At 40.2% G+C, this 27,910-nt stretch overlaps 1 protein-coding gene and 1 pseudogene across 3 annotated transcripts; both read right to left on the bottom strand.

Moving 5' to 3' along the window:
• Window positions 1–7: 7 nt before the first annotated feature.
• Window positions 8–27,910, bottom strand: LOC108092673 (mucin-5AC). Of its 3 annotated transcripts, XM_017192356.2 has the most exons (7): window positions 16,231–16,870; window positions 14,494–14,553; window positions 4,126–4,233; window positions 3,261–3,459; window positions 3,016–3,194; window positions 2,794–2,953; window positions 8–2,604 (listed from the first exon to the last, which is right to left on the bottom strand). In XM_017192356.2, exons 1-7 carry the CDS (start codon window positions 16,372–16,374, stop codon window positions 1,445–1,447), a joined length of 2,010 nt encoding a protein of 669 aa, XP_017047845.1. In that variant the 5' UTR covers window positions 16,375–16,870; the 3' UTR covers window positions 8–1,444. The 3 variants fall into 3 exon arrangements, with proteins under 3 accessions (XP_017047845.1, XP_043065228.1, XP_017047844.1); XM_043209293.1 differs by lacking the exons at window positions 14,494–14,553; window positions 16,231–16,870 and adding an exon at window positions 25,293–27,910; XM_017192355.2 differs by lacking the exon at window positions 14,494–14,553.
• On the bottom strand, window positions 4,249–5,889 carry LOC108092675 (annotated as a pseudogene).

Here is a 27,910-nt window from a genome sequence, read left to right as displayed (position 1 = left end):
AGATTGGTTTCTTTTATATTTCATTTTAATTTCTGCACATATAGTATACATACATACTAATTCATAAAGTTTGTTTATAATTTTCTATGTCTTGCTGCTGCTTTGTTTGCTGTACATGCATCTTACACATTTTGTTTCAGGGATGTTACATTTAGTTAGTTTCGCTTCTTTTTATTAATTTAACGGCCACATTCGATTCTATTGAATTCTGTTTTTATTAGTTTTTAGTTATTATTCGACCCACTTATCTGGGGGACGTACTGGTTGAAAGAGCAAGCAATTAGTTTTTTCTTGAATTTAGCAATAGCTTCGAAAAGTGCCTTGAAAATGTTTAAAAAATTACAGTTAGTAGAACAGTTTAAAACTTGAATTCAATTAAAGCAATACAAAGACAATTTTAAAATTTCCTATTTCATATACTTTGTAGAGCTCTTTCAACGATTTATTCTAGAGCGCCTAATACTTTTGAACTGTCTGGATTTTGGTTTGAATTTTACAGAAACACACACCCGTACATATTCCAGATATTGTTTGCACATTTAACCGTTTAGCTTTTCTTGGATCTGGCGGTCCTCTAAAATTTTCATACATATCTAATTGTTTTGTAGTTATTTTTTAGACACCTTTATAAATTTTTGTCAATTTGGACGTCGACCGTCGGCACTCCAAGCTTCCTCCTTTTGTTTCGTTTTATATTTAGTGTTAGTTTGGTTTGCGTATTTAGTTAACGATATGTTTGGTATACAAACTTTATAATACCCTGGCTATGTATTTCTTTTTTTTTTTTGGGATAGCTTAGAACAGCGCAGGTTGGCAACGATTTGCTGAGCACTTGGGCGATTCTTATGCCACCTGAAGCCTGAGGAACAGATCTAGAAAGTGTGGGAAAGATTCGATAGCTTTTAATTGGATGATACATCCAAAAGACGGGCGTAGAAACCAAGTGGCTTAGCGAACTATAGAGGAGTCAAGCCTCGGGAAATACAAAGGTTCAGACACTGAAAGCGATTTGTGGTTGGAAAAGAAGTAACATACATACAACCGTCATGTTCTGAATGTGAAAGTATAGTCTTGTTTGGATTAGCTAGCCAATTGATGCAGACCAATTAGTGATTTATTATTTAAATTTTGTTTGTTTCTCGATTTCAGAACATGACCTTGCCTATAGTTTCAGTTAGAGGGGGGTGTTTTCTTTTCGCTTCGTGGTTCTTGTGGCACATTCAAAAGATAGTTTTAGGGTACATAGGTATCTAAATAAACTCTAATCGTTCTCATACTCAAACACACCCACACACACACTCACACAACAAACAGCTCTAAAGTACACTCTCGCACACACACGCAGTTTGCATTATACACACACACACACACTCGCGCCTAGACTCTAGACATATACATATAGACCTGGTGGCTAACTAAAATCGTAACTAAATCCCATTTAATTCTACTGGCCAAGCTTAGCCGGACTGAGCACCAATTCTGGCTCGAATTTGCTCGACGACGACGACGCCGCCGTTGCCGTTGAAAGCAGTTGGCTGCCGCTGCTGCCACGCCCCATTACCGATCCGGCGGATGACGGATGTGATTTTAGCTGATCCCTGCTGCTGCCGCTGCTGGTGGTGAACGATGAGGTGGTCAGGCCGCCCAGCACAACACCCGAGGCGGTCGCCGGTCGCATTAGGCTCAGACTCAGACTCGTCGCTCCACTGCCGCTTTCCAAAACTTGGCCAGGAATGCTGGCCAACGTTGTTGCTGTTGTTGTTGTTGCACCACTGCTGATGGCGGTGGAGGAAGCAGTTGGCGGCGCTGGCAGCGGGAGCAGACTAATCGTGGTGCTGCTGGTGGTGGGCGGCATGGTGGTGAAGGCAGTTCCTCCTCCTAGGACCGCCTTGCCCGCCGAACTGCTCATGGACATGCCGAGCGGTCCGCGAACGGTCGCCGATGCGGAATAGGTGTGCGGCAGGGCCGGTGGCAGGTCATAGCTCGTCGGATGCGACTGCGACGTGGGCAGCCGTGCCGTTATGGTGGGCGTGGTCGTCGTCGTTGTCGTCTTGGGCGTGGCTCCCGTCGAGATGCCCGGTCGACTTAGCCGTGGTATCGCACCCGTGCTGCAGCTACTCGGCAATACAGTTGCCGGCGGTGGTGCAACAGGTGCAACAACAATCGTTGTTGCCTCATCGCTGGCATCGATCAGTGAGGTCTCCTCCACCACCTCCAGGGAGTCCTTCACCGTGGAGGAGGAGGACAGGGACTGCGATTTGGGAACCTGCTGCTCCTGTTGCTGCTGCTGCTGGCGTTGCGTTTGAAGCGCCACCCGCTGACGCACCAACTTGCTATCCGGCTTTTCGTCAACTGTGCTCAGGGTGGTGGCTCTCGTTACCCTCGATGTGGCTCCTCCTCCTCCTGCTGCTGCTGTGGATGTCGATGTTGCTGTTGGCTCTTTGGTGGTACTACTCGTAACGGCAGTTGTGGCTGTTGTACGTTTGGCAATCTGCTGCTGCGTCTGCTGCTGCTGCTCCTTATCTCGATCCTGATCCTGCTCCTCGTCGCTCATTTCGCAGGCATTCAGTGCCGTCTGCAGTTTCTTCATTTCCAGTGGAGCATCTAAAGAAAACAAAGATATTATAAGAAAGGGTAAAAAATATAGTTTATAATTTAACACATTTTTAAAAATATTGGAAAAAGAAATAAAGGCAGACTATAATTTCTTTACCGACAGAAAAGTATGAACTTACAGACAGAATTTTTTTGGGTAAAATAAAGTTTATAATTTAATTATAATAATCTTTTTACCACCACTATCCGGCTCGTTGATGATCGGCACTACGCGATTGATGGCCGTCTTCTGCTCGTTCTGCATGAACAAGGATGTGGTGGCTATTTGGCGCAGTGCCTCCATTCCCTCGTTGAGCATTTTGCTCTGGCTGCGTTTGTGCGCTATGGGGTATTTGGGCTATCAAGTAAAATTAGAGAGTAAATAAAATTTAAGATGATTTAATATAGAGATATAGCCACCTGAAAACTGGGTCCTCTCGCTATCGACACTCTTTTGCTCTCGTTTCTGAGCAACGACGTTGTGTGATCCGCATCAATTTTGTTGCCGTTTTTCTTTCGCGTCTTTTTGCTGGATGAAATGCAGTGCGATGGACAGATGCAGAAGAGGATGCGTAAAATGCAACAGATTAGGCCCAACACTAAATTAAATAATAATTATTAAAAGAGGTTTTATTCATTATACATATATATATTTGATTTATTGCCTATGAGGGAGGGGCCTATAAGTCTTAGTTCCGTGGTTTTGAAGCCCTTCTCGCCGGTGCCAACGAATGCGATGACGAGGCCCAGCGCCACCGTGCCCAGACCCACGTAGAGAAAGGCGTTCGCAAAGGTGCTGGGACCGCGTAGAACGCCCAGGAAATCCTCATCGTCCGACGAGCCGCCCAACGAGGCGTCTTGTATCTGCCAATTTAAGATACATTATCAGCATATGATTCTTGATAGTTTATTTAACTGCTATCTTAGCTCAACTTGAGGAAGACCAACAAGATGATATAATTTTATATTTTATCAGTATTTTTAATTTGGGTAGTGAAGTTTAAAAGCTAATTAATTTATGTTGAAAGAGATAAAAAATATTTGAAGAAAAATTTTTCTGCAATTATCATAAAAATTAAATATATTTAAAGTTAATTTTTCAAATGCTTTAAAACCCTTAGCTTTACCATTAATAATAAATTCTTTAGATAAATGCGAGTTGAATGGAATGTTTTGCAAAGTTATTTCTAATTGACAAACTTTAATAATTCTTCCTCAAGCTCAGCTTTTCTCGTGGTTCCTGACAAATGGGATTATTATTCATAGGGGCTGTTTTGAATAGTAAAAGTTGGATATGTCTATGCAATAAGGTTAATGACTTCTTGTATTGTTCTTTTAAAAAGGATTTTCTGCCTGCTTCAGCTAACTGAGAATGCGCTGGACACTGGGAGAGATGTGCATGAAAGAAAGGTGACATCGAGGAGGAGAGCGAGTGATGTATTATAGAGAGGGAAGGTAACAAATAGTGGCAGGATAACAGGTAGTAGAGTATGTACACGGCGGTGGGCGGTCCTGCGTGGTGGCACTTACTCGGTTGCGCTTCACCCAGCGTCGGTGGCAGGTGGCCTGTTGCTGCTGCTGATCCTGGACGCTGCAGCGTCGCCCCCTCTCCAGCCAGGCGGCACGTCCTTGGGCGCACTTTTTGGGGGCCAATCGAGACCGGTGAGTCGGAGGTGAGATCGAGACCACGATTCGGAGGGACCGAGTGACAACAATGGCACGATAGCACACGGAGACCAACACCAAGCGACGACGACAACAACACACAGTGGTTGCGGTTGCGGTGGCGATTGGGTTTTGATTGGTTTGATTTTTTTTTTGATTGGCGGTGGTGGTGGGGCAGATGCATAGAAAATATATACAGTTCAGTGATTAGTTTTGGGCTGTGTGAGATCGTCTCTCGGTTTTGTGGTTAAGGGGGAGTACATAGTACACATATCTTTAAAAAATATATATATATATTCTTTCAAAAGCATACAATACAACTCATCACAAGAAGGATAACGTCTAATGCAAAAGCAATCAAATTTGGTTATCAAACCGAATACTGAATTTATAGTTTTGGTTCCAAGAGTATTGTCTTGTCATCAATTACAACATCAATGGGGAACAAAGTTGGTTGCCAATTTGGTAGATTTTTTTTTAGGTAAAGGCATAAACGCACATCGGAGTAAAACAGTTAACAGTTAGGAAATGAAAACCAAAAACATTTAAACAGCCAGTAAAAGGACTTAAAAGTTATATAGAGAGGAAGGTAGACTTAGGAATGGAAAATATGGAACATTAACTGAAAAACGAGAACACTGAAAGGAGTTAAACACTTAGATGGCAGATGGGGGAGCACACTTCAAGACACAAGTCAGATGTAAAGTTAGTAATATTTTCCAGAGCAATTAATCAGCATGCCTCATTGCAGATCGGCAGTCAGCTTAAAAAACCATATATAAATTCTCTAGCACAGCCCATGCAATAATTAAAAAAAAATTGAATAATCCAGTTTAATTGCAAAACCCTTTTCAATAAAATGTTTATTAAATTTACAGATTAAAAAAAAAATTTTTTTTGCCCATAAAAAAATGCTGCGTAAAGCAACCATCTTTTTGATTGTTGATATATTATATTATTTTCGTTGGCAAAAAATCTCTGTGATCCTTGGTTTCTTTTGATTATAATTTTTATTAAATTCTGTTAGTTCTTTTTTTGCCCAAATGTTCCTTTAACTGTTCGAAAGAAACATAGTTTTGGAGCAGATTTGTTTGTGTTTTTTTTACAACCAACAGTCAATGTCGGTTTAAATTGCACAAACGTCGGGTCGTAGATGGCATCATCTAGTTAGGGACCCACCCGCTTTGCATACACGTGCAGTGGCCAACACGTAGACTGGCTAATGAGTGACTAGACCCCCGGGTTCAGAGCCATCCTGCTCCATGTTGCCGCGACTATAAACAAGGCAATGTCACTAAGCCAGCCACTAAATATGCTGCGTGCCAGTAATAGGGCAAATAAAACGACACACAAACAGGCTGGCCTATATGTATATATATATATACATATGTATATATAGATGTGTACGATGAGGAGGAAGGAAGTAAGGAAGGAAACCCCAGCAGATATATATGACTATATAGTTGGTGTATATAAGTGAACATGATGGACTTTGTATGTAGAGCCACGTTTTCTGGTTTCGTTTGCTTTTCGTGTGCAAAATCGCAGTCACACAAAGCGAGCGCCAGAAAAACCGAATGCTCGTTGGAAAGGAAAGTGGAGAGAAAGTATCGATCGGCTGCTCCACATAACTGTAGCTGTAGCTGTAGCTTTAGCTGGAACTGTAACTGGTGTCCTGCCCTTGACTTAATGTAGGTGTAATCAACAATTTGCGACGCTGATTGACGAACAACGAGGAGACTCCACCGAAGGCCACTGGAGAGCCAAAAAAAAAAAAAAGGAAAGGCACAAAGGCAACGCACGTACGCAAAGGCGATGCATGGAGGTTTCCAAGGATTGGGCCAAAAAAGGACCAAAGGCCGAGGTGCGGCACCTTTGGGAAGTTTTCAAAATATTTGGTAAGTTTACGACCTGAGTGACAGGTGTTTGAGCTGGTAATTGCAGTCAAACTTCGACAAGTTTCGATTTCAGACAAGTTAACAACTTTTATAAATTGAATAGTTGTCAGAGAAGCCGAGATATAGTATATTTGTACCTTAATAATTTACCTGAACTTCTAATTCTATAAAAATTAAAAATGTGTTGTATATTTTTTTTTTTAAATAAATTCCCCGAATTCCGAATATGAAAAGTTCGATTATAAATATGTCTTTGTAACATCACCAAAGCTATAATTTCACGGTAATTTATCCCTTATACGTTTTCTTTGAATTATTCATATTGCGCATACGCCCGTTTGTACACGTGGCGTTTTGAATATTTTCCTCAAATATTTGCCATTTAATTTTATCAAAAGTTCTTGCGAATACGCACACGCCATGTGTTCATTAAACTTTCACCTTTTGCCAATATTTAACATTTCGCACAGCCAACTGGTAATCTTCAGGTTAGCCAATATCTTTGGTCCTTCGATGGATTTCCTATTTATAGGGCCAAAAGGCAACCTCGTGCTTCTTTTTTTTTTACTAAGTAGCTTCACCTTTCCGTGTGGCGAAACTCACGCAATGCGAGCGGACAAACAAAAGCCGGAGAAGGTTAAATAGAAATGTTGTAAAAATTACAACAAAGCGTCGAAAATGCTTTCAATCGGGACTGACTTATGAAGGCGACAAAACGCTAATGAAGACCGCACACGGAAGCCAAAGCCAATAAAACTGGGCTATGTTATGTGCAGAGGGCTTAATGGAAAATCGAAATTTGCCAAAAAGTCAGCGGAAAATTATTTATTTTTGGCACAAAAACTTTTGTTATATTCTAAAGTTAGAAGTAAAGAACAACTTTGTTGTATTGTCAATTTAATAAGTCATTCAAAATATATAAGATCTAACTAATATATTTATTAAAATACTGTCTCTGTTTTATATCCTTTTTTCTACTCTTTAGCAAAGAACCATTTATTGTTTCACAATTTCTGGAATATGTCCAGCCCCTATAGTTATTTGGTAATTTTTCTACTTCACAACAAGTTCCCTAATTAAACATGTCGGCGTCGCCTTAATGCCCCTATAATTAATGATAATTACTGGGTGAAGGTCCCACAAGCGTTATCCACAGAGCGGTTACATTTATACAAAGATTAGTGCGGAGTGGGTTTTTTCCATTTTGATTATCGCCATTGATTTTTGTTTCCATTGTGTAACAATAAATTGTTTTGCCGCAATTGGCTGGCGGCGTCGAAAATTAACATGTTCTCGTCGACGATTTCCCGATTTCCCCTTGGCGAACAGGAAGTGTAGGCCATTAATGACAGCAATTTATTCGTGCTCGTTGATTGTTTGTTCGAGTGCATAACTTGGCTTGCTTTTTTGCTCACAGCAGTCTGTTAAATTGTGTTGTATACGTCGATAATGTGTTGAATCAATTAAAACATACTTATCGTTGATGTTTTCTTTGTTTTCTGCCTTTGTTTAAAAAATACGAAGTGGTATGGTTTTTATTAGGTGAATTAAATAATGAAACTAATTGTCGAATTGCGAATCATTTAAAAGTTTTTTGTTCTATTTTTTTGTCCACTGCTATTTGTTCTATAAAAAATTCTAGGTTTTTTTTTTATCGTTGAAATAAGAAACAAGCAATTTAGTAGTAACTTTAAATCAATAGAAACATATTGTTTTTGCAGTATTATTGCCAAAATTCATTTAATTTTCCTCCTGAGCTCAGGATTATCTACTCGCACCCTCATCTCAATCTCTGGACAATTGAAAACAAATCTGTGACAGCACTCGTATAGTCACATTTCAGCATCCATGGCCAAGGAAACAGATGCCGACAGCCCAAACGATTTGGCCCGTGTACAATTTTATTATGCAGCTGCTGGAGAAAGCAACGACTTGAGCCGAGTGGCGCAGAATCAAGTGCAAAATGGACTTGCAACATCAGAAGGGGCCAGAAGAAGGAGCAATCGTTCGGGGAGGGGGGGCCTGGACATTCGGACAGGTGAACCGAGGGCCAAGGAAAAAACAACAACAAAAAAAAAGGAAAAAGAATGAAACAAGAAGAAAGTGCGCAGGCTAATGAAAAATGCAGGAGCAGCCGCAGCTGGAGCTGACACACGACTAAGTCGTAAAGAACGAGGCGGTGGCTAATGCCATATATACTGTGGTTAGACAATGCAGCAGCCGCAGCAGAAGCAGAAGGAGCAGCAGAAGTGAGGCAAATTCAGGGACATGGGGCAGACAGAGACATTACGGCCAATTTCGCTAAGCGACACTGAAAGGCCGACACAGTCGTGCCCTTCTTGCCACACTTCGGACCGATGTTTCTTTGTTTCCGGCTGCTGCTGTCCTTTTAGCCCGGAGGCGACTCGGTCCAAGGTGCTCCACGGCCTATGCGGCGAATCGGTTGAGCTGTCCGTCTGTCCCCGGCTAAGTGTGAGTCCCGAAACTGGCACATGGCCAGGGCCACGGGGCGAATGTGGAACGGTTTAGCAGTCGAGCGCTCTTTGTACACAAATCAGCATTAAGCCAGGCCCCAAAACAGTTCATTAGGCCAAATAGTGCCCGGGGCCCTTCGAGACTTTGGCCACTTCAAAGCGTCCGCAGTGTGATAACCCAATCGAGGGGTCAGATTGTTGAAGAGGGATTTATTCCATAAAAAGTACAAAAAACTAAATTGAATATTTTAAGAAAGTTATTAAAAGGGTGTTCATTAATATGAAACTATTATATAGTCAATCAGGTATTCAAGTTATTTTAAAATGCTAATTTATAATCAACTAATATTAAGTCGTTCCATTTTGTTATGATTTTGTATAGCACTTTAAATAACCTTAACTATTTTTACAAATAATAACGAAGTGTTTCATTTGCTTAGAAATCTCAAGTGAAATCTTAAGATGTCTTTCTGCCAATACAAATAAGTACTCTCAGCACATTAAAGCTATAGTTGGACCTTCAGTTTGTGCTCGATCCTTTATCGCACTTTTAATAAAATTGATTTCATTTCAAATTCAATTCGCGTAAGACGCACAAATCGATGGGAGCACATGCAACACATGGGACTGGGCTCACAGCCACCGACTCTGGTCGAAAATCCCCATTCAAGGACCAAGAAAACCGAACCGGAGAGATCTGCCCGGCTGGCCAACAAAACAATTTAAAGGCAAAGCCACAAAGAAAAGTGGCGAAGTTTCCTCGAACGGAACCCAAGGAACCGAAAAAGTTAGCATTTAAGCGCAGATTGTGTAATGAAATCAGACCATCCAGAACGGAGAAAGTGGGGAAAGTGGGTAAATCAGGGGGGAAAGTGGGAAAAGCGGGGTGGCGGGAAAAGCGCCAGTGGCACCGCAAATTAAAGTCGTTTTGCGGCTAAATGTGAACTGTGTGGCTGTGTGCGAGTACCGGTTTTGCGGACTTCAAACGGAAGCAGACATTTCTTTTGGGGTTTTTTCTTCTTTTTTTTTTTTCTTTTTCCAGCCGGATTTCCGGCCATGAAATGTAAACGTTGCAGCTGAGTTTCTTTTTGCTTTGTTTGTTTAATGAAAATGTCAAACGGTCTGCAAGAGTCCCGGGTTAATTGAACGCATGTCGCTGGTTGAAGGAATATAGTAATAAAAAATAAATCAAGGAAATGGCAAAACCCATCGATCAGGTCTCTGTCCTGCGCTCAATTTCCCATTTGGCGACGACACCATAAATCAAATCAAAAGCCGTGGAGATGGCGCGCTGAAAAATATGCTACATAATTTGCTCGCAATAAAATTGCTTAAAGTGCTGCGCCAAGCCCAGAAGCACTCGACATCGTCGACACTCGACAGCTTTTCTTTTCTGGGTGGAAAAAACAATGGAGAGGGACGAACGGAAAATGCATGTCGCTGGTTTTCGGTTCCGTTCGATTGCATTTCATTGCACTGCAAAGTTTCGCCTTTCCGGAGCTCTTACGTCCCTTTCCTTCCTCTCAAGTTGTTGTTCTTGGCCCGCAAAAATGTATATATATAGATATATACATATACGGGTAGGAAATAGTCTACGGCAGCCCGAAACTTTTTGGCCACAAATGGCAGTAAGTCAAGTTGACAGAAGAAGCCAAGTTTAAGTCGAGCCTTTCAAGTGCACACACGAGTGCTGACCACAAATTGTGCAATTCTCGGCTGGCATTCCAAGGCCCTTTCATTAGCCGCCGAAAATTGATTAAGTCCCCCATGGTTCGGTTGTAGAGGCGTCGTATTACCATTGATTACTTACTGCGACCATTTTTTTTGGCTAAGCTTACCACACGAACGTATACAGGTTGCGAGCGAGAAGAATCACATCGAAAAGTTTTGGTTTGGGTTAAACTATGCGAATGGGTTTTCAGGGATGGAAGACTTGGAGCTTAACGATACATTCACTTTGAGCCTGGCTTTGTAGTTCTTATTTAAGGGTTCGTAGAAGGGATTCCTGAGTTTAAGTTTATGTTAAGTATCTATTTTTAATCATTTTTATTTTGGTGTATGCACAATAAAGAGTTTAGTGAATTTAAGATTTCAGATCGCTGTATGGTATATTAATATTTCAAAGTCTCCTGTAATTTGTTGTCCCTAAATTCTTTTCCAAGAAACTTTGCCAAAACCACAAGCCATTAAGAACGTTAGGAAAATATATAGTATTAGTATATTGAGGCATTGTGGGTGTTAGTCGATAAGGCAGTTTTGCAGTGCTTAGTTCAAAGATACTTTTTGAAAGAACTCACTCTTGTGCTTTGGCTTACTGTTAGTCAGCGGTTAGCTTGTTGGTTAGGTTACACAAAGCAAATGGGTGTTGGTTGGGTTGTTATTTTTTACAGTAAAATTTGTTAGGTCACCGTTGACATTGTAATACTGTAAATAAATGACATGCAATTGACTTCGGCCCCCACATGTAAAAATTAAAGTAAACAATGAAAAATAAAGACATAAAAACAGATGTATTTTTTTGTCCGTAATTAAGCGCATGCGATAAACGCACAGACTGCAAGATAAAGATATTAAAGAGAGCGAGAAAGAGATGGCTAGAGCGAAATTAGAGCGAGACCGACAAGACAATTAAAATGCACGCAGCAGAACAACATTTGTTTGCATTCCATATATATATAGACAGAGCGTACAGATACATTAGAATATATATATAGAGAGAGAAAGAGAAAGGAGCAGGAAAGATAATAACAAATGACGAGCAAGGTAATGCAAACATGCGAGGAAAAAATGTTGAAAATTATACGATAGTTTTGTTTGTTGTTCAAATTCCGGCTGTTTTTACGTCCCAATATGCTAGAGTTCAATTTGGCGCACATACACACAATTACACGCGCACACACACTCACACATTTACATAGATAAAGATATTTATATATGGATTTAAGCTACTAAACCTAGCACGCTACTAAGTTGGTTTTATTTTTTAGTCACACAGAGCACGGGCCACAGCACAAAAAGAGAGAGAGATATATATATATTATATATAATGAGAGACAGAGAGAGAGAGAGAGCATTGTGATTACAATTTTAGACACCAATATAGGAATAGAATCGGTAAATTTGCATGGATCACAATAACTTGAGTCCTTAAATTTAGACTGTACCTAATTGTCGATCTGAATTTTTCATTGATTTTCATTTTTGCAAGCGTTGCATACTTTTGGGTTGATTTCTTTTTGAGGGTGAAATAGGTGTAATTAAATGTCGCGTACCTGCGTTTGAAAGAAATGAATAGAAAAAGTGTTTAACAGGAGTACGAGTGTGTGTGGTTGTGTTTCGTGTGGTCATTTTGGAGATTTGGTGCGTGCTTCGCATTGAGTAAGAGAAAGTAGGAGAGAAAGTAGAAAGGAAACAATAGGAATCTTGTCTTCTGTGTGTGTGTGTGTGTGTGTGTGAAAAAGAAAGGCTTAAATTTAAGCTTAAATAAATATTAAAAGCAACGATTGAAGCTCGCAGCGGAAATATTCCCAGAACAGTGCCACATGTGTCAACATTTATATAATAATAAAAAACCAAACAAAACATTTCGAAACAAATGAATTTTTAATGTCAACCTATCATTTTCGGCTTTGGCTTTATTGCATACTTTTTTTTGGGCAGTTATGTTCATTTTGAGCCCTTGTTTGCTCCAAAAGTATGCATGGAATATACATGCCAAATTTTTGCTCGGTTTCGGTGGCAACATAACAATTTAAAATGATTTGTTTTTGCCAAAAAATTAAATAAATTTTTTTTTTAATGCAAGGTAAGATGAAATGCGCTGAATTGGCTTTGCTAAGTGGGATTCAGTTTTAATTTTCATTTTGGTTGGGTTATCAGCCGGCATAGCTAAAGTCAAAGGCTTTCTAAACTACAAAATAACATTTCCTTATATTGTATTTATATATTGTATTTGTTATAGGAAACACGCCAACTCTGACTTACCCAGACCGCTGGAAATGTATTTGCATTATAACTTACAGAACCCAAATCTAAGGAACAACAATTCTCCCGCCCAAAAAGCCTTTCAACTCACAGCCAAAATTTCTGCTGTGTACACGTTTCGGTATTTTCTTTTTTTCTGTTTTTTTTTTTCTGCTGCCTTATTTGTTTTGTATTCTCTGGTTGTTTTTGTTTTTAGCGCTTGCTTCAACATGTGAATGTTCCACAAAAAAAATGGTTTCGGGCCGAAATTAAAATGTGCATTTCAATTTAAGGCAAAAGTTTCGCTTTGGCAGCCGACTCGACGCGAATCGGTCGGCATTGTCAAAGGGAAACATTTTTTCACTTTCATTTTGCCGTTTTTGTAAAACATTCAATTTCATTTTTTTTCTTTCATTTTCATTCTTTGTTTTTGGTTTTTTTTTTTTTTTTTTTTTTTTTTTTGTTGCAAAGCGTTTTTGTTGACTTCTTGATTGGTTTGACTTTGTGGAACAAATTTCGCAATTGAATCAAGTTGAGCTCCTAGATCGAAAACGGGAATGAGAGGCAAGTAAGCTTTACAGAATCTTTTGGGAAAACTTGATACCATTTTGTTTATTTTATATATTAATGCATTTTGCTTGAGTGTTTGTTTGGCGTTTGATTGTTTTGTTTTTCTTTTGTGGTTGCTGTTGGTGGTTTGTTTTTGGTTGTTAGTTAATGTTGCATACTTTCTTTTGTTTTATCGTTTGATTGTTTCATATGTCTGTAGTTTTCTTTTGTTTTGTTGATGACTACAAATGAAAAATTAAAGCCAACGAAACGATTAAAAAACTAACTGAAAATTCGTGAAACTAATTGCTAATTGATATAGGAGAAGGAGAGTGCACAAAATGAAATTTCTATGTAAATTGAGTTCAATTTGCGAATGGCAAACTTGTTGAGTTTGACCACTGATTTATGCTAATCACTGCCCCGATGGTATGTTAATTAAACCGCTCTAAATTTACAAGAGGCAGTAATTGCGTTCATTCATGATTTACTAAACTCAAATGTGGCGCCCAACGTGGGTCTTAAATTGCTGAAATGTGGCTCCCAAAACTGGGGCCTTAAATTAATGAAATTAAAGCTTTACTTGTTTCCTTTTGTAGACACTCCTTCTCTGCCTAGGCATGTATATTTGATGTAGATGGGCACTGGGTTCACACGTTTGCTCAAGTTAAGCTGGCAGTTCTTGCAGTACAGTCGCTGGCTCCTTACACAAAACGGCATGGAGGGGTCGTTCAAATCAAAGCAATGAAAATGCTTGTAAATATTCAATGCAATTCTTTTGGTCGGAACCTTTTCCTTCGCTAGCCCTGCTTTGCAGTTAATAAAATATTTAAAACATTTTATTGGTTTCGGTATAATGCTCAAACACACACCAATGCAGACCAAGAAAAACATTTTTAATATTTCATGTGCAAATGCGTTCTGGGCTTATTACAGAATTTAATGAACTAAAGATCCAAATCAAATATTTAAAACAGTTTGCATACAAAAAAATAAAGAAAGCAGACAGATTGTGGAAAGGGGATAGGGTAAGTTGGGAACAAAAGAGAGATAGAGAGAGATCAAATGCAAAGCAAGTGAATTATTTACAAGCATTTTCATTGTACTTTCAAATTACAACCAACTGCAAGACGGCAACGTAAGCGGCACAGCGCAATTGCATAACGGCAATCGCGCAGGTGATCATTACGTTACACATACACAAAGAAACACGTGAGACACTTGCACGTTATGAACGAACGATATAACGGAAATAAAAGGATTGTTTCCATATTTTTTCGATATGTAAAATGTATTTGTTTTTTTTTTTTCTTTGGGTAATTTTTCAAAATGGATGCTTTGACACTTACTTCCGGCGGTGGCGGAGGCGGCTGCGGCGGCGCCGGTGGCGTGGTCACGTATGTGTTTTTCTAGTTACGCAATTGGTGATAACGGTAACGGTTCGTTAACGGATTATTACATCGACATTTGGCGAAAGTTGAAAATCAAAAATGTAAGACATAAGACACATAATTCGTGTGATGTGTTGCGTGAGACTTATGCATTATTATCGATAGGTGAAATATACAGGGTGAAAGAATAGTAGTTGTCAGTGAAATGAAAGTGAGTGAAAGAAAGGATAGCTGAAGTTGTGTTGTATTTGTGCGTGTTTTAAGCAAAATAAAGTGTATTAGCCGGTTTGAACCGTGGATCCTTTAAAAACAAGATATCCATGGATCAACACCTTTAAACTAAATATTAATCTGTGTACTTGTTGCTAAAAAAAAAATATAAATGTGTTCCAAATCATAAATCAGTTGATGTGCTTTATATTTGTTATGTAGGTAATTTGTATTTGATATTTCATAGCTCGTTTTGGTTTTAGTTTATCTGAGTTAGGTTTAGTGGAGGATAGTTAGAAGCACTTGCTTAAGGTACAGTTGAGTACTACTCGACTAGTTAAACAGGGTGCAGCGTGTGAGTGGGGAGAGCGCACTAATTATGTCTGATATTTGTTAGTGGTACTGTGGGTGAAGAACTACACACGTCTTGGCTTATACTTGACTTTATTTATACTTTACATAGAGGTTAAGCAAGTGCAAAGTAGGCGAAAGTGGCTGGTGATCGGGACTGAGGGGTTTTATTTTTGGGGGGGACTTAAAAGTGGGGTCTGTGCAATGTTTCAACTACAGTTGAAGCTAAGTGTGGGACTGGGTGACAGATAGATAGTTATTGGTTAGAGCGTTTCATTGAAAGTTACACATAGTGGGATAGAGACAGAAGGTTAGGTAGAGAGCTAGTCAGAGAGAGATAGTTAGATAGCTGTAGAGAGAGATAGAAAGGTAGAGAGTTGAGCAAAAGCACTAATAGTTTGCTGAGTATTAGAATTGAATAAAGGTGGTTAAGCTAGTTGTACAGCGCATTTAGTTGTTGGCTGGCAGAGCTCTTAGACTTGAAATATTATATAGTATCTATGGATATATCGCATATTAAAAAATGTCTACTGAGTTAACAGTTAATTCAAGACTCGTTCCAAAGCGGCTCTACGTTCTAGAATCGGGGATAGTTGGGCACACGCTAAATTAACTGTAAGATCAAGTAAAGATATGGAGAAAAAGTTGAATTCTATTAAGTTAACCTAGCATAGAGTTGCCACACTACTTAAGGAAAAACGTATGCTCTGATGGTAGTTAACTCTGGGTTGTTTCTCAAATCAAAATAGAGTTTGTGTCTTGGGCTCGAAACTAGGGAGGCTCGAATAGAGAAAAGGGACAGGTTGAGAGATATAGAAAGGTATAGATGGGTAGAGAGAAGTACAGATCGGAAAGATAGACAGCGGGGGTAGTACTGGGGTGGGTTTAACGGGTTGGATAGGGGCTGGAAATTAGAATTTCATTTAAGCTGATGATTTTCATTTGACGACTTTTTTTAGAAACTTGCGCTCTTTGATTTTAGTTTGGGTTCTTAGGAGGTCTGAGATTATACTTTTGCTTTACTGAATCGATTCTTTAAGGGGCTCTTCGGTTCAGAAGAAGGCAGACAGAGAGTTTCATAGAATGTGGTTTAAATTTAATTAGGTATTTTGTTTTGGTATTTTATATTATTACCCATGACTCAGGTGGATAACGAGGAAATGGAGCTATTTCTTTAGTTGCTACATTACTAGGCAACTCAAGTCTTCCACCTAATTTTCGTAGCTTTCTTCTTCTCGCCACCCGAGATTTCGATCTTAGCATCAATGCGGCCTGCATCTTGGTGTTGTTTTTTTTTTCTTTTGTTAACGGTTAAAGTTCTTTTTCTTGGTTTCTTTCTTTTGTTTTGTTTTTTTTTTTTTGCTTGTCTTCTGTCAACGGTACGTATGCGTCACGTCACGTCAGTGATTACGTAGCCGTAGTGTTGGCGTGTTGCGTATTGCGTTCACAGTTCGAAATCAATGGGATGACACAGGTTACGTTTAGGAGCTTAATAACGTCCAAAACTAAAGGTCACGTTACGTGAGTCGTGAGGGCAGCGCATCCAAATTAGGCGTGCTTTCAGTCCGATTACTTTTTCTCAACTTTCTCAACAACTACGAGAACGTACTTGATAGGCACAAAGAGGAGGAGTATAGAAATAGAAGCAAAGTGTAATAATTTTTTTTTTTTTGTTTTTGGTTTTTAAAAACAGATTTCTATGTGTAGTGCTGTAGTTCTTGTGGTGGTTGTTGGGTTTTTATCTGTAGCTGTGGCGTTTGTTGGAAAACTGCGTCAGCCGCGAAAAGCTGGCGCAGTTGAGTGGCGGGCTGAGGATGGGCTGCGTTGATCGCCAGTGGTCGGCTGCTTTTCTAGCTCCGTTAAGTCGTTGTTGTTGCTGTTGCTGTTGCTGTTGTTGTTGTTGCTGTTGCAGTTGCAGTTGTTTTGTTGTTGTGGTTTCCAGCGGTGATGCTTCTGGCTCCGCCAGCAACTCGTCCTGCGACGATCCTGCGAATCCTGGCTCATAAACGATGATGGAGATCGGTGTTTTTGGGATGCGGACTCTGCTATATATGTGTTATACCGTTACGTAGCGGAGCGTAACGCAACGCCTGGCGTTTTGCTACGTAGCGTTCACGTCACGCAGCATTGTATTCGTAGGCGATTTCATTTTCGTTTGAATTTTGGCATTGAAAGCTATAAACATTTATTAATATCTATGAATTGACCGTTGCCGTTGACGCAGCGTTAACGTGGGTGCACTGCGTTTCGAAGGTTAGTGATTGATCGTCTTAGTCTATGCATTGCCTAGATTTATCAATTTTTTCTTGCTGCACGTACAAAAGTCTTCGAGTTTAGTTATTTAATTGATTTTAGTATTTGGTTTAGGTTCTTAGGTTCGTTCTTAGGCTAGTAATTAACAGTTAGTGGCTACGAAGTTGAGTTTTAGAGTTAAGTTTTGTGTTTAGGCTACAATGAGAGAAGGCAATGTCGTTGTCGAATTTTATTGTTGAAGTAACTCTTATTGGTTGTTCAATATATTATTTCGGTTCGATCACATTTGGTGCAGTTAATTTAAGTTGTAGTAAGTAGAAAAAATATTTAAAGCTTTCTTGTTATGTTTTGTTTTTTTCTTTTTGGTTGTAGCACTGAATGTCATTATCGCTAGCTATATAAAAGTCAAGCCCACACAATATATGCTCATTTTGATTTCTCGTTTCGTTTTTCCGCCGCTGCCATTCTCCGAGGCTTAATTAACGTTGATTTGGATTATACTTAAAGTGTCTTTATTTATATTTTATTAGTTGTTCATATCACATTTGTTGCTGTGTTCCAATTCATGGCTTTCGTTTGTTTTACTCAATTTTTAGTTTGCACATAGGTGTTTTTTTTGTGTTCTGTGTTGCGGCTCCATTTAAAGTTCGCTGTTGAATGGATAAATAACTTTTGATTTCAATTATGGTTATTCAATGAGTTGGTTTAAGCTGAACACTTCGTTGTTGTTTGCATTTATTTCGTACATTAGTCAAGCTTTAAATCAGTGGCCGAGAAATTGAATATTTTATGTTGTTATAAACAATATTTACTTTTGCGTTTATTGTACATGTTGATTTATTATTGCTTGATTTATTTATATTGGGATACTTGATATGCAGTGCTATCGTTGACCATTTTAATAATTAAATTTATAATAGTATCTGCTTTTGAAGCGTTTCATCAGTATATTGATTCCAACCCATGAATATAAATGAGAATTGTGGCAATCCGCTGGCAAACAATGAAGCCCCCGTCAATAAACCAAATTATTCATTTATGAAGATAGCTGCACTTGAACGCACTCTGGTGCATCTTCGACTTGAATCAATTTCACATTCTTGCCCCTGCCCCGCTCGACTGAAAAGTTAAGACATGTCGAGTGCAAAGTTTCCAGGCCGTTGCAAATCACTTGCAAAAATCTGGTGAGTAATGCAAACATAGAAAATATTTATGGCATATAAGCCATGCTGCTGCCCTGCAATGCCATAATTCAAATGGCAGCGTTGAGATGGGAGCTCCAGCCGAAGGAAGGCCGTTGAAAAGTTACGGCAGCTCGGTGGTGGTGCAGCTGCAGCTGCAGCTTCAACTGGAATTCATATGCAAATGCGGATGCGGCGGATTCAACGGAGGCAACGACGCAGCAGGGATTCCCACTGACGTTCGCCTTTGTTGGGCAAGTGGAACAGCGACCTAAGCAAAACTGGCAACTGCGAACCGAAAATTTCAATAATTCAACAGCGCAAAGCGGAAAAAGTCACTCGTTGAACGATGCAGATGAAATTTTAATGAAATACAGATTCATGCAAAAGCCACACACTGAGGCCCTCAGACGCAGGCACACATTTTTGCAGTCCTTTCATACAGTTGGGTTCACAATTATAAGGGCAAATATGGCGGGAAAACATACTCCTTCATGCATTTTTTAGATAAATCAAATACCTATCAGATATTTGGGTAGTAATAATAAATTACTTTGCAAATCACTAATCATTTCTTTTGATGGCTAAAAGTTTTTAAGCTTGGGTTGTAACTTGTCTCAATTCAAATTAAAAAAAAGTCACATTATGGTTCACATCATCATAAATTTGCAGATTTTTTTAATTAAAAATTTAAACATTTTTCTAACAAGAAGTTTGCTGCATTAAGTTAAACCAAAGTAATGCTGTAGGATTCCAAAAGACGTCCTTCATTACATTCGAATTCAAAGCTTGTAATGTTATGACCTCTGCTGTGTACCTATATCCATACAATGCCGACCCTGTGGTCGTTAATAGAGAAAAACACGACACTGGCGCAGCTGACATAACAAAAGCTGGCTGCCTGACTCCGACTGACTGGATGCAACGCCTAAAAGATTGCTACATTTTCGCAATTAAACACAGACGCAGCGCACACAAACACACACACACACTTGCAACTTGGAAAGCGCGTTGTGTGTATGTGCTATTTGTGTGTGTGTGTGCGTTGGTACACATGTTGCTATTTGGCAGCTAGTCGCCAACAGCGGCAGCAACAATGTCATGCTGACAACATAAGCGCATAAAAAGAATACTATGAAAATTAATTTGTGCGCCATGATTTTGCCAAAGAGATACATATAGCAGGGATAAGAGGGGGGATGTGAGGGGGGGATGTAAGGGGGGAGGGGGATTGGCGAGTGGGGACAATGGGTTTCGGAAGAGTGGAAATAATATATGATGCTTTGCTGTAAATTTCATTAACACTGAATTGCCCTATTCTTTTGTGAGAAATTGTCTGCTGGGTACCATGCATTTTATGGCCAATTGTGTCAAGTGCATTACACGAAAATTTATACAGCTCTGCGTATAAAGTTAAGTGGATATTCAAGAGATTTATCCCAAGGGCACTTCAATTCCATCAGCCCTCCAATGATACATGGTCAATAATAGTTTAACTTAACTCTTTCAATTATAAAATGTCATAAATTACTTTGTAAAGATTGCGGATTAATCGAGCATCATAACTAAAGAGCTCTTGAAAATACTTTAAAAGACTATCATTATAAAATGTATGTGTTTAAAAGTTAATTTTTGGCAGTTACTTTAGTAACTCCAATTTATCAAAAGTTGCATAAGTGCCCCCCTACAATTTTATCTTTTCCCTCCGGAAAAACAAATAATGAATCCTATTTTCGTCTCTGAAATTATAAGATTGGCGATTGTTTACCTTTAACCTTTTTTTTAGCTGTCAGTATGCAGTCAATTATAGAACATTATAGTGTTTGAACTTATGGAAATTCAACTTTCACATTTAAACGGCGGCAGTAAAAATGCGACTAGGCTAAATCAATATGAGGGCGAGCAGGAGGCACGAAAGTGGCCCATAAAACCGCAGCCAAAAGTAGCCAGCCACATAACCCCAAATCGACTGTTGCTCAGGTGGCACCGGTGAGTGCATATATCTCAGGTTAATTAATGTGAATGCCGAAGCCTCTTTGGGCCGAGCGAATTTTTGGCAAAACGCCCGCTGACTTGTTCAACCGGATGGCATTGGGCCACCGTCTCTCTCGACGGGCGACTTGTCTGCAGGTAATTAAAGGCGAACGAGGCAAACGAGTCGAACGAGGCGCCCCTCGACGAGGCATTTGCATACCATACTCGTATGCTATGCCACATGCCGTGAGAAATGGCAACTGTCCTCGTTGAGAGTCATGTTATTTGATTGTTGACAGCCATCGAGGCAACCAAGTGTGTGTCTGCGTGCCCGCTGTTTGCCGTTTACTCGAAATGGCCTGGTAAATTTACCCTGGCCAACCGCTAACCAGTGTTAATTGAGCATAACTTATTGAGCCGATCGAATGCGGGGTCAGGCTTAACTATACAGTAATTTGTGGTTACATGTTCTGCTGTAAAAAACTAGACTAATTACAGTTTATTTAACAATATTTACTATGCGGAAGCACCATGTAAAATAAAATCAAAATAAAGTTTGATTTTGTATTATGAAGGATTTAAAAAAATATAGTTAAAATTGTATAAAAATATTAAATAAGATTACATATTCAATAAGACTTTAAATGTATGCAAATCGATGTTATTTTTTTCATGGAAACCCCAGCTTGTGTAAACTCCAATTTCCAATTTTCAAGTAAATGCCCCATTGGGACTGCGGTCATAAAGCTGTCGTAGCAATTTTGGAGCTGTGCACTGGGCACAGAGTAATTTGTGTCTTTTTAAATGATTTTTATTGTCGATGGCAGCGGCAACAATCAACAACAACGCAGTGCTGGCCAAAAATTTCGAAGATAAATGTTGGCCGAATGGGTTTGAGCACACAAAGAGAGGAAAAAGTATCGAGCCAAAATCGAAAATTAATTTAAATGCGGCTTTGTAATAAACGAGAAGAGTTGCTCTTCGTCGTTCTTACTTTCTCCCTTTCACTTTGCGTTTGTGTGAGTGAATGAATTATGCAACAATAATTCAATGAAGCCGCCGCAAAGTATGCAATAAACAAGGAGCTGTCGTTGGTTTTGGTCGGATCCTTTCACTTTTTTTTTTTTTGTGCACAAGCATGATTACCACTTTATTTGCGAGATGGCTTTGGGAAAGCCAGAATGAAGTGGAGAGCTGGTGCTCGGAGGCTGAGGGCTGGCAATATGTCAGTTACAATTACGAGAACAGGCCAGGACCGACGTGCCTGACAAACAATTACCAGCAACCGCTGAGAATTGGGAAAAATGGGCCACAAGGATGTCCATGCCTCAGATATAAACGAGTGTAGAGTGGACAAAGCCAGCGGGCCAAAAGGAAGCTGCCGCCGGATCCGGGCGACAGTTTGAGTAATTATTGAGGCTGCATTCTGAGGCAGCAACAATCGCCAGCGTCGCACTTTTTGGCAGACAGTCTCGTGTAATTGGAAATTAAATTACGACTCGGACGGACGGACGGACGACTTCTCGGCCAGGCTTCACTGTCGCCTGACTGTAACTCAAGGCAGCTTGTTCATTTGGGTGTAAGCGATTTGATTCATCAAACTGAAATAATCGCAATCGAACGGCCTCGAATCCGTTGATTGGACCAAAGAGCTGATTCGCATTTGGCCTAATAGATTGTCTGTCCTTGACGTGGATTTTCAATTAATACGAACGTTGTCTAAGCCAGATAATTGAGGCAACTAAATTGAATTGGAAAGTATTTTACAAATGGGATTGCTTAAAGCCTGTTGAAGGAAAGCAAAACCAAAAAACTTTGGTTGGAAAATTCAATTTGCTAGTTTGAAAATAATTAATTAAATATAATATGTTTGCTAGCTATCAAATGAATAAAGAGCTACAAAATGACCTTTTATTGTGTAATGAAAAACAGATATATTTTTTCTTTTATGTCCCTAAAATAAACGAATGTTATGCTTTTGACCTTTGCAAAACACGACACTTAAATCAGAATATTTGATGGCAAATTGTAATGCCCAACCATGGACTAATTTTACAAACGTCTGCCACTAAATCTGTTCGAAATATCCTGCAAACAGACCCGCGCAAACATTTGCAGTGGGCAATTAATGCTAATGCAGTTATTTATCTCAATGTCGCCATTTTGCTTATTCATAAATTCTAGACAACCCCCTTGTGACCATACCACGTATATTTCCACCTTTATTACAAGTCTTTCGCCCATTTTCATTTCACGGTTTTCCACCGGGAAAGGGGGAGTGGGGGTGGAAAAGCGGGGGCGTGGGCGTGGGCGACGGGACAAATGGCGATGATGATATTTTTTCGCATTTCTGGCGTCCGCCATTTTGCCGCATACTTTTTTCTCTATTTTCCAGCTAATTTACTAGCTGTTGTTTTTGTGCACAAGGCGCTCAGGACTGCACATATACATATACGCGGAAAACGCATACACACACACACACACACAGAGAGAGAAATCCATGTCTCTCTTAGCGATTCGAGTGGCAGAAAGGAAGACTAGAAATGACGCTGGCGTGGGTCCCTGGGAATATAATAAATTTCAGACGCCGCCAGTCGCTTTTGCTGTTTACTTTCTTCGTTTTTGTACTTTCCCTTTGGCCCTTTAAATTTTTTACACCCAGTTCTTGTCGAGAACACGAGGTACCAAGACTTATTGTGGACGGGGGATTGCACTCAGTCCTTGGAGGTAGGATCATCTTATCATACTCATAAAATAAGATGTACAATTTTAAATTCTTAAGAAAAATTTACAGAATTGCAGACTAAATCTTCTTATCGTTGAAAACCTTTATAAAAAAAAATTACCATAGTTTCCACCTTTGAAGCCCAGTAATTTTTCTTCAGTTTCAGTACTTTAAACCAAGCCCAAGATCTTTTCTTAAACAAAGCATTTTTGGAATGCTGTTTAAATGAAAAAGTATTCTTTAAGCTTTTAAGAAACTAAATGATTTTTAAGAATAGCTTGTTGGTTCATCATTTTTAATAGAATAGCCTACTAAAAGTACCATATACTAAAATAACTTTTTTTTTAAAAAATCATTACCTTGGTTAAAAATCCTTATTGGTAACCGATAAAACTTCCCGACCATCTAATGAGAATAATAGTGTCGATTCAGTGAGATTTATTTGTTTTGTCGAAACAGTTTTTATGGACTTGGTTTTTCATCTTGCCTGGCGCTTCCGCCTTCATTTCGGTCTTACAGAGATTTTCTTTTGTGCGCACGTTTTGTTTAATTTGTGCAAGTTTTGTGCTCTACTCCGCATAAAGACATACTCGTATATTATATGTATATACCCAGTTGATTCGCTGCTTATGCAAGTCAAACAGTTTTGCAGTGCTAAGTTTTTTAATTTACCGCCTCTCATCCAGATCGCATTAAGTGAGTCGTGAGCTGAGAACGCGGTTTCTGTTTCGCTGGCGCAAAACTTTAAGGAGCAAACTTTAAGTTGCGCCCGCTGCCACCTTGCACTTTTATGGCACACATTCAGTGTTGCCATTAGCCTTTTACACAACATTTGGCAAGCGGCGCCATCGGAAAAGTGTGGAGTGTGGGAAAGAGGAAGTGGTGGGGGCGTTGTGACCTGGTGGCAAAATGGGGGCGTGGCTGGCTGAAACCTGCCAAGCTTTTTCGGGCAGCAGCACATTATCAGGCCGATACAAAGGCACATTATGCGCATCCGATTCTCGGATTGTTGTTATGCATGCACTTGCAGTCGTCGTTGGCTTTCTCCTCACATTTTCCTTTCTCCTTTTTCGATTTTTCCGCCGTTATGGCATCGCCTCAAAATGGGGCTAGTCGAGAGGAAAGCTGCACGGTCGGACATATCGGGCCAGTTGACTCCTGCCAAAAGCTACATGTCCCTATTAGAGATGCCATACGTGTGGCGGAGTGGGGGCGAGTTGTCAAAGCTCCTTGAATGGCCCCCGATAGAATAGTTTAAATTTGTGTTGCCCGACAAAGAACACATTTTCTTTATAATAACTTCATTGAAAATATATATAAAAAGACTGTCAGATACTGTCATTGCTGCAAAGTTGCAGAGTGCTTTTTGGGGTAGACATCCACAAAAATTACTCATACGCCACGTTAGCATGTAACAATTTTTGATATTAATAAAACTTTCACCTTGTTAAGCGGAAAGTAGCGAAATTTGTACAATGACTTAACGAAAAACTTTTTTTTACCTTTTTGTAAATATTATATGTTCTCCGCAAAAAATATTATATGTTCTCTTAGTTTTTATACTTAAAAAAAACTATGTTACATCCTCACACAAAAAATTTGCATTATTTCTAGCTTTAACCACTGATCTAATAGTTGAACTCATTTTTATCTTCTTAAGTATATAATTTTTTTCCCAAATAAAAAGGTTACACACCACACTTTAGAATATTGTAATGATTATTAGTATGTAAATGCGTGTACTAATAATATAAATTCACGAACACCAAACACCAAAATTCATTGAAAAACCTTTTGTTTAAATATAAAACCAATAAAAGAAAAAATAATTTTGAGACTTAACTATGTTAATATGGGTATTCTTATATTTTAGTTAACTTACTCTTTGCATACTTTCGTTAGTTTTTTTCGACAACAAAAAATCACACCACTCATTCACACACATACGATCAAATTATTTGGCATGCGCAAGACACATAAGCAAGCGGGGTCCGCAGTTGGGATCACACATATCATCGGAAAGAGGGGAGGACTGGGGCTGGCCAGGATCGGGCCGGAATTACCTCGAGGTGCTCGCACACGCAGATGCCCTCCTCGCAGTAGGCGCAGATCTGCATCTTCCGCCCGTTGACCCCCAGACCCTTGAAGATCAGCTGCGGTTCGTCGGCGAGCAGCGGTTCGTACTGCGTCTGCTGGACTCCGGCGCTGAACTGCAGCTCCCTCAGCTGCCGCTTCAGGCCACCTGCTCCTCCTCCGCCGCCTCCTCCTCCTCCACTGCCGGTGTCCTGTTCGAAGGCATCGCTGCGTCGCATCCTATAAACGCTGCACTTTCGCTCCAGCTGTCCCGGTGCCGGCGGATGCATTGGCTCATCCTCATCATCCAGAGCTTCACCCGAGGTTAATGGCTGCCGTTCGGCGGATGCCTCAAATAGCTCCTCCGGTCCGGGTCGCCTTAACTTGACCGCATGACCCGGCGAGGCCATGGGCGTGGCCGGCGTTACAATGATGGCATCATGGTGGGGTACAAACATGGCGCCGGCCATGCCGGCTAACTCTGCTTCTGCCGCCATTGCGGCGGCAGCGGCAGCGGAAGTGCTGGCCAGCGGCGGCGATGTGGGCGTGGCATCTTCTGTTGCCACAGCTGTCGTTTTAACGCCGGCCAACGCCGATGGCGATTGCAACTGACTTGCCGCCGCTTCAGCTTCCATATGCGAAACGAGCGGCAGCGTCGCAGTCGCGGACTTGTGCAGCTGCTGTCCAGTGGAGATGCTGGATGCCGGATGGAAGCCGGCACTGCTCCCGGAATGCCGGTGCACCAGCTTCGGTGAGACGCGTCCGTGCGATGAGGCGAACTGCTGGTACGGCGTTTGCACCGGCGCATGAGGATGCATTGCGCCCCCCGCATGGGCGGGCCCATGCGAATGGGAGTGGGCGTGCGCATGGGCGTGGCCATGGGAGTGGGCATGGTGCATGCGCAACTGCAGCACCGACTGGGTGTCGCTCTCATCGATTGGCAGTAGGAGCTTCGATTGCGTCGTATACGTGGCGCTCAGCTTGCGTCCATGTGGCTGCGGGGCACGCAGATAGTTTGTGGGCAGCTGGTGGAACTGGCGCGACTGGCTGCGTGTGGGCGTGGACGCGCCCTCGGCGGCATGATCGCCGGACACAAGGCCGGCGGCTCCGGCCGCCTTCGGTGGATGTAGTTTCGCCTGGAGCTGCTGGGTCTTCTTCTGCTGGCGTTGACGTTGGCGCGCCTGGCGGGAAGCCAGGGAGGCGCCACCAGCGGCTGCATACATTTTGGTTGGTTTTGGGGGAAATGGGGGGAGCTGTACCTCTAGTTACAAACTAAACGCAGTAGGGGAGGGACTCTAGTTTTACATTTGCAGACCTAAGCTCAAGTTCTCTTCAAATTAACCAAACAATGACTCTCTGTTGAATATCTTTCTACCAGTTTTAAATTGTTTTCTTTTATAAATTAAAAATCTTTAACTATTTTTTGTTAGCTGCACGCTACTACCAATCTTATAAAGCGTGTGTAAAACGAATGTTAAAAAAATTTGTTAGCAAAAAGTGTTTTTCGTTTTTTCCCTGTAAAAACACGAATCTTCTACCTCAGCGTATTTGTATCTCTATCTCGGAATTGTATCTCGCCCCGAATATCTGTTGTGTTCTATGGTGTCCTGTTTGACATAAATGATTGTACTTTGGATTACTCGCTTAAGCTTCAACCGAATGGCATACGAAACGGCTCAAAACAATTTCACTTGAAACCATCGAAAGTAAACTTGTCAACTTCTAAATGAAAATGTTACGACTTTAACTTAGGCTAGGGTTATCCGAAAGATATATGTTTTGTGCATATTCGCAGTGTTCAACTTTTCCGTCTTCTTGTTTTCGTATATAAAAAAATATGTTTCAAAAAGTTTGTCCTTTGGTTTTTCGGTGTCTATTAAAATATGTTTTACAAATATTTCAATCTCTGCTTATAAACATTTAAAAAATATTCTATCTGCACAATCAAATTGCATACATTTGGGCGTATTGTCTGTGTGTATCCATCGACATGTTTTTTTCCTTTTGTTTTTAGTTGGAGCTGTGCTTGATTTCCTTGTGGGGTTATGACAATATAAACGAAGTATTTGTTTTGAGTATATGTACGTTTTGCCTAAGCTGCGTTGTTCTCTATAAAATTTTCAATGCATATTCTGCCTTTTGCCTAACTAATTTCCATTTGGGGTATCAAAAAGCATCTAAATTGTAAACTCACACATATACATATATATATATATATTACTCATATTATTTTGTTTGAATTTGTTTTGATCTTTTAATGGATTCCTGCAGCTCCTCGTTCTGTTCGTTCTTTGCCTTGGAAGTGAACTATTTTTGTTGGTAAATACTCTCTGTTTTCGTTATATTTTAACATGCGATTCTGTTGCAAACATACACCCATAGAATAAATCATCTAATCATTGTTACTATGCTACATTTTCCCACTTTTTTCCTCTGGTCGAGATGCCATTTTGAACTCGCTCTTACTTGCTCATTGCACAGCATTATCTTAACTTAGGTTTAGAGACGGATTTACTGCAAGGAACATGTGAATAACATATTATGCATAACCGGACTTAGGACTAATCCATATTGAATATACACAAATATTACAATTTATTTGCTAAGC

Source organism: Drosophila ficusphila, unplaced genomic scaffold (genome assembly GCF_018152265.1).
Source record: "Drosophila ficusphila isolate 14025-0441.05 unplaced genomic scaffold, ASM1815226v1 contig_127, whole genome shotgun sequence".
Lineage (NCBI taxonomy): Eukaryota > Metazoa > Arthropoda > Insecta > Diptera > Drosophilidae > Drosophila > Drosophila ficusphila.
The sequence above is the reverse complement of the archived record's forward strand: the minus strand, read 5'-3'. Positions and strand labels throughout refer to the sequence as shown.

Coding starts and splice junctions, on each gene's coding strand:
- LOC108092673 (XM_043209293.1), bottom strand. CDS start 26,525: ATGTATGCAGCCGCTGGTGGCGCCTCCCTGGCTTCCCGCCAGGCGCGC. Junction 3,460..4,125: donor GCTGGGTGAAGCGCAACCGA/GTAAGTGCCACC, acceptor TTAAATTGGCAG/ATACAAGACGCCTCGTTGGG. Junction 2,605..2,793: donor CAACGAGCCGGATAGTGGTG/GTAAAAAGATTA, acceptor TGTTTTCTTTAG/ATGCTCCACTGGAAATGAAG.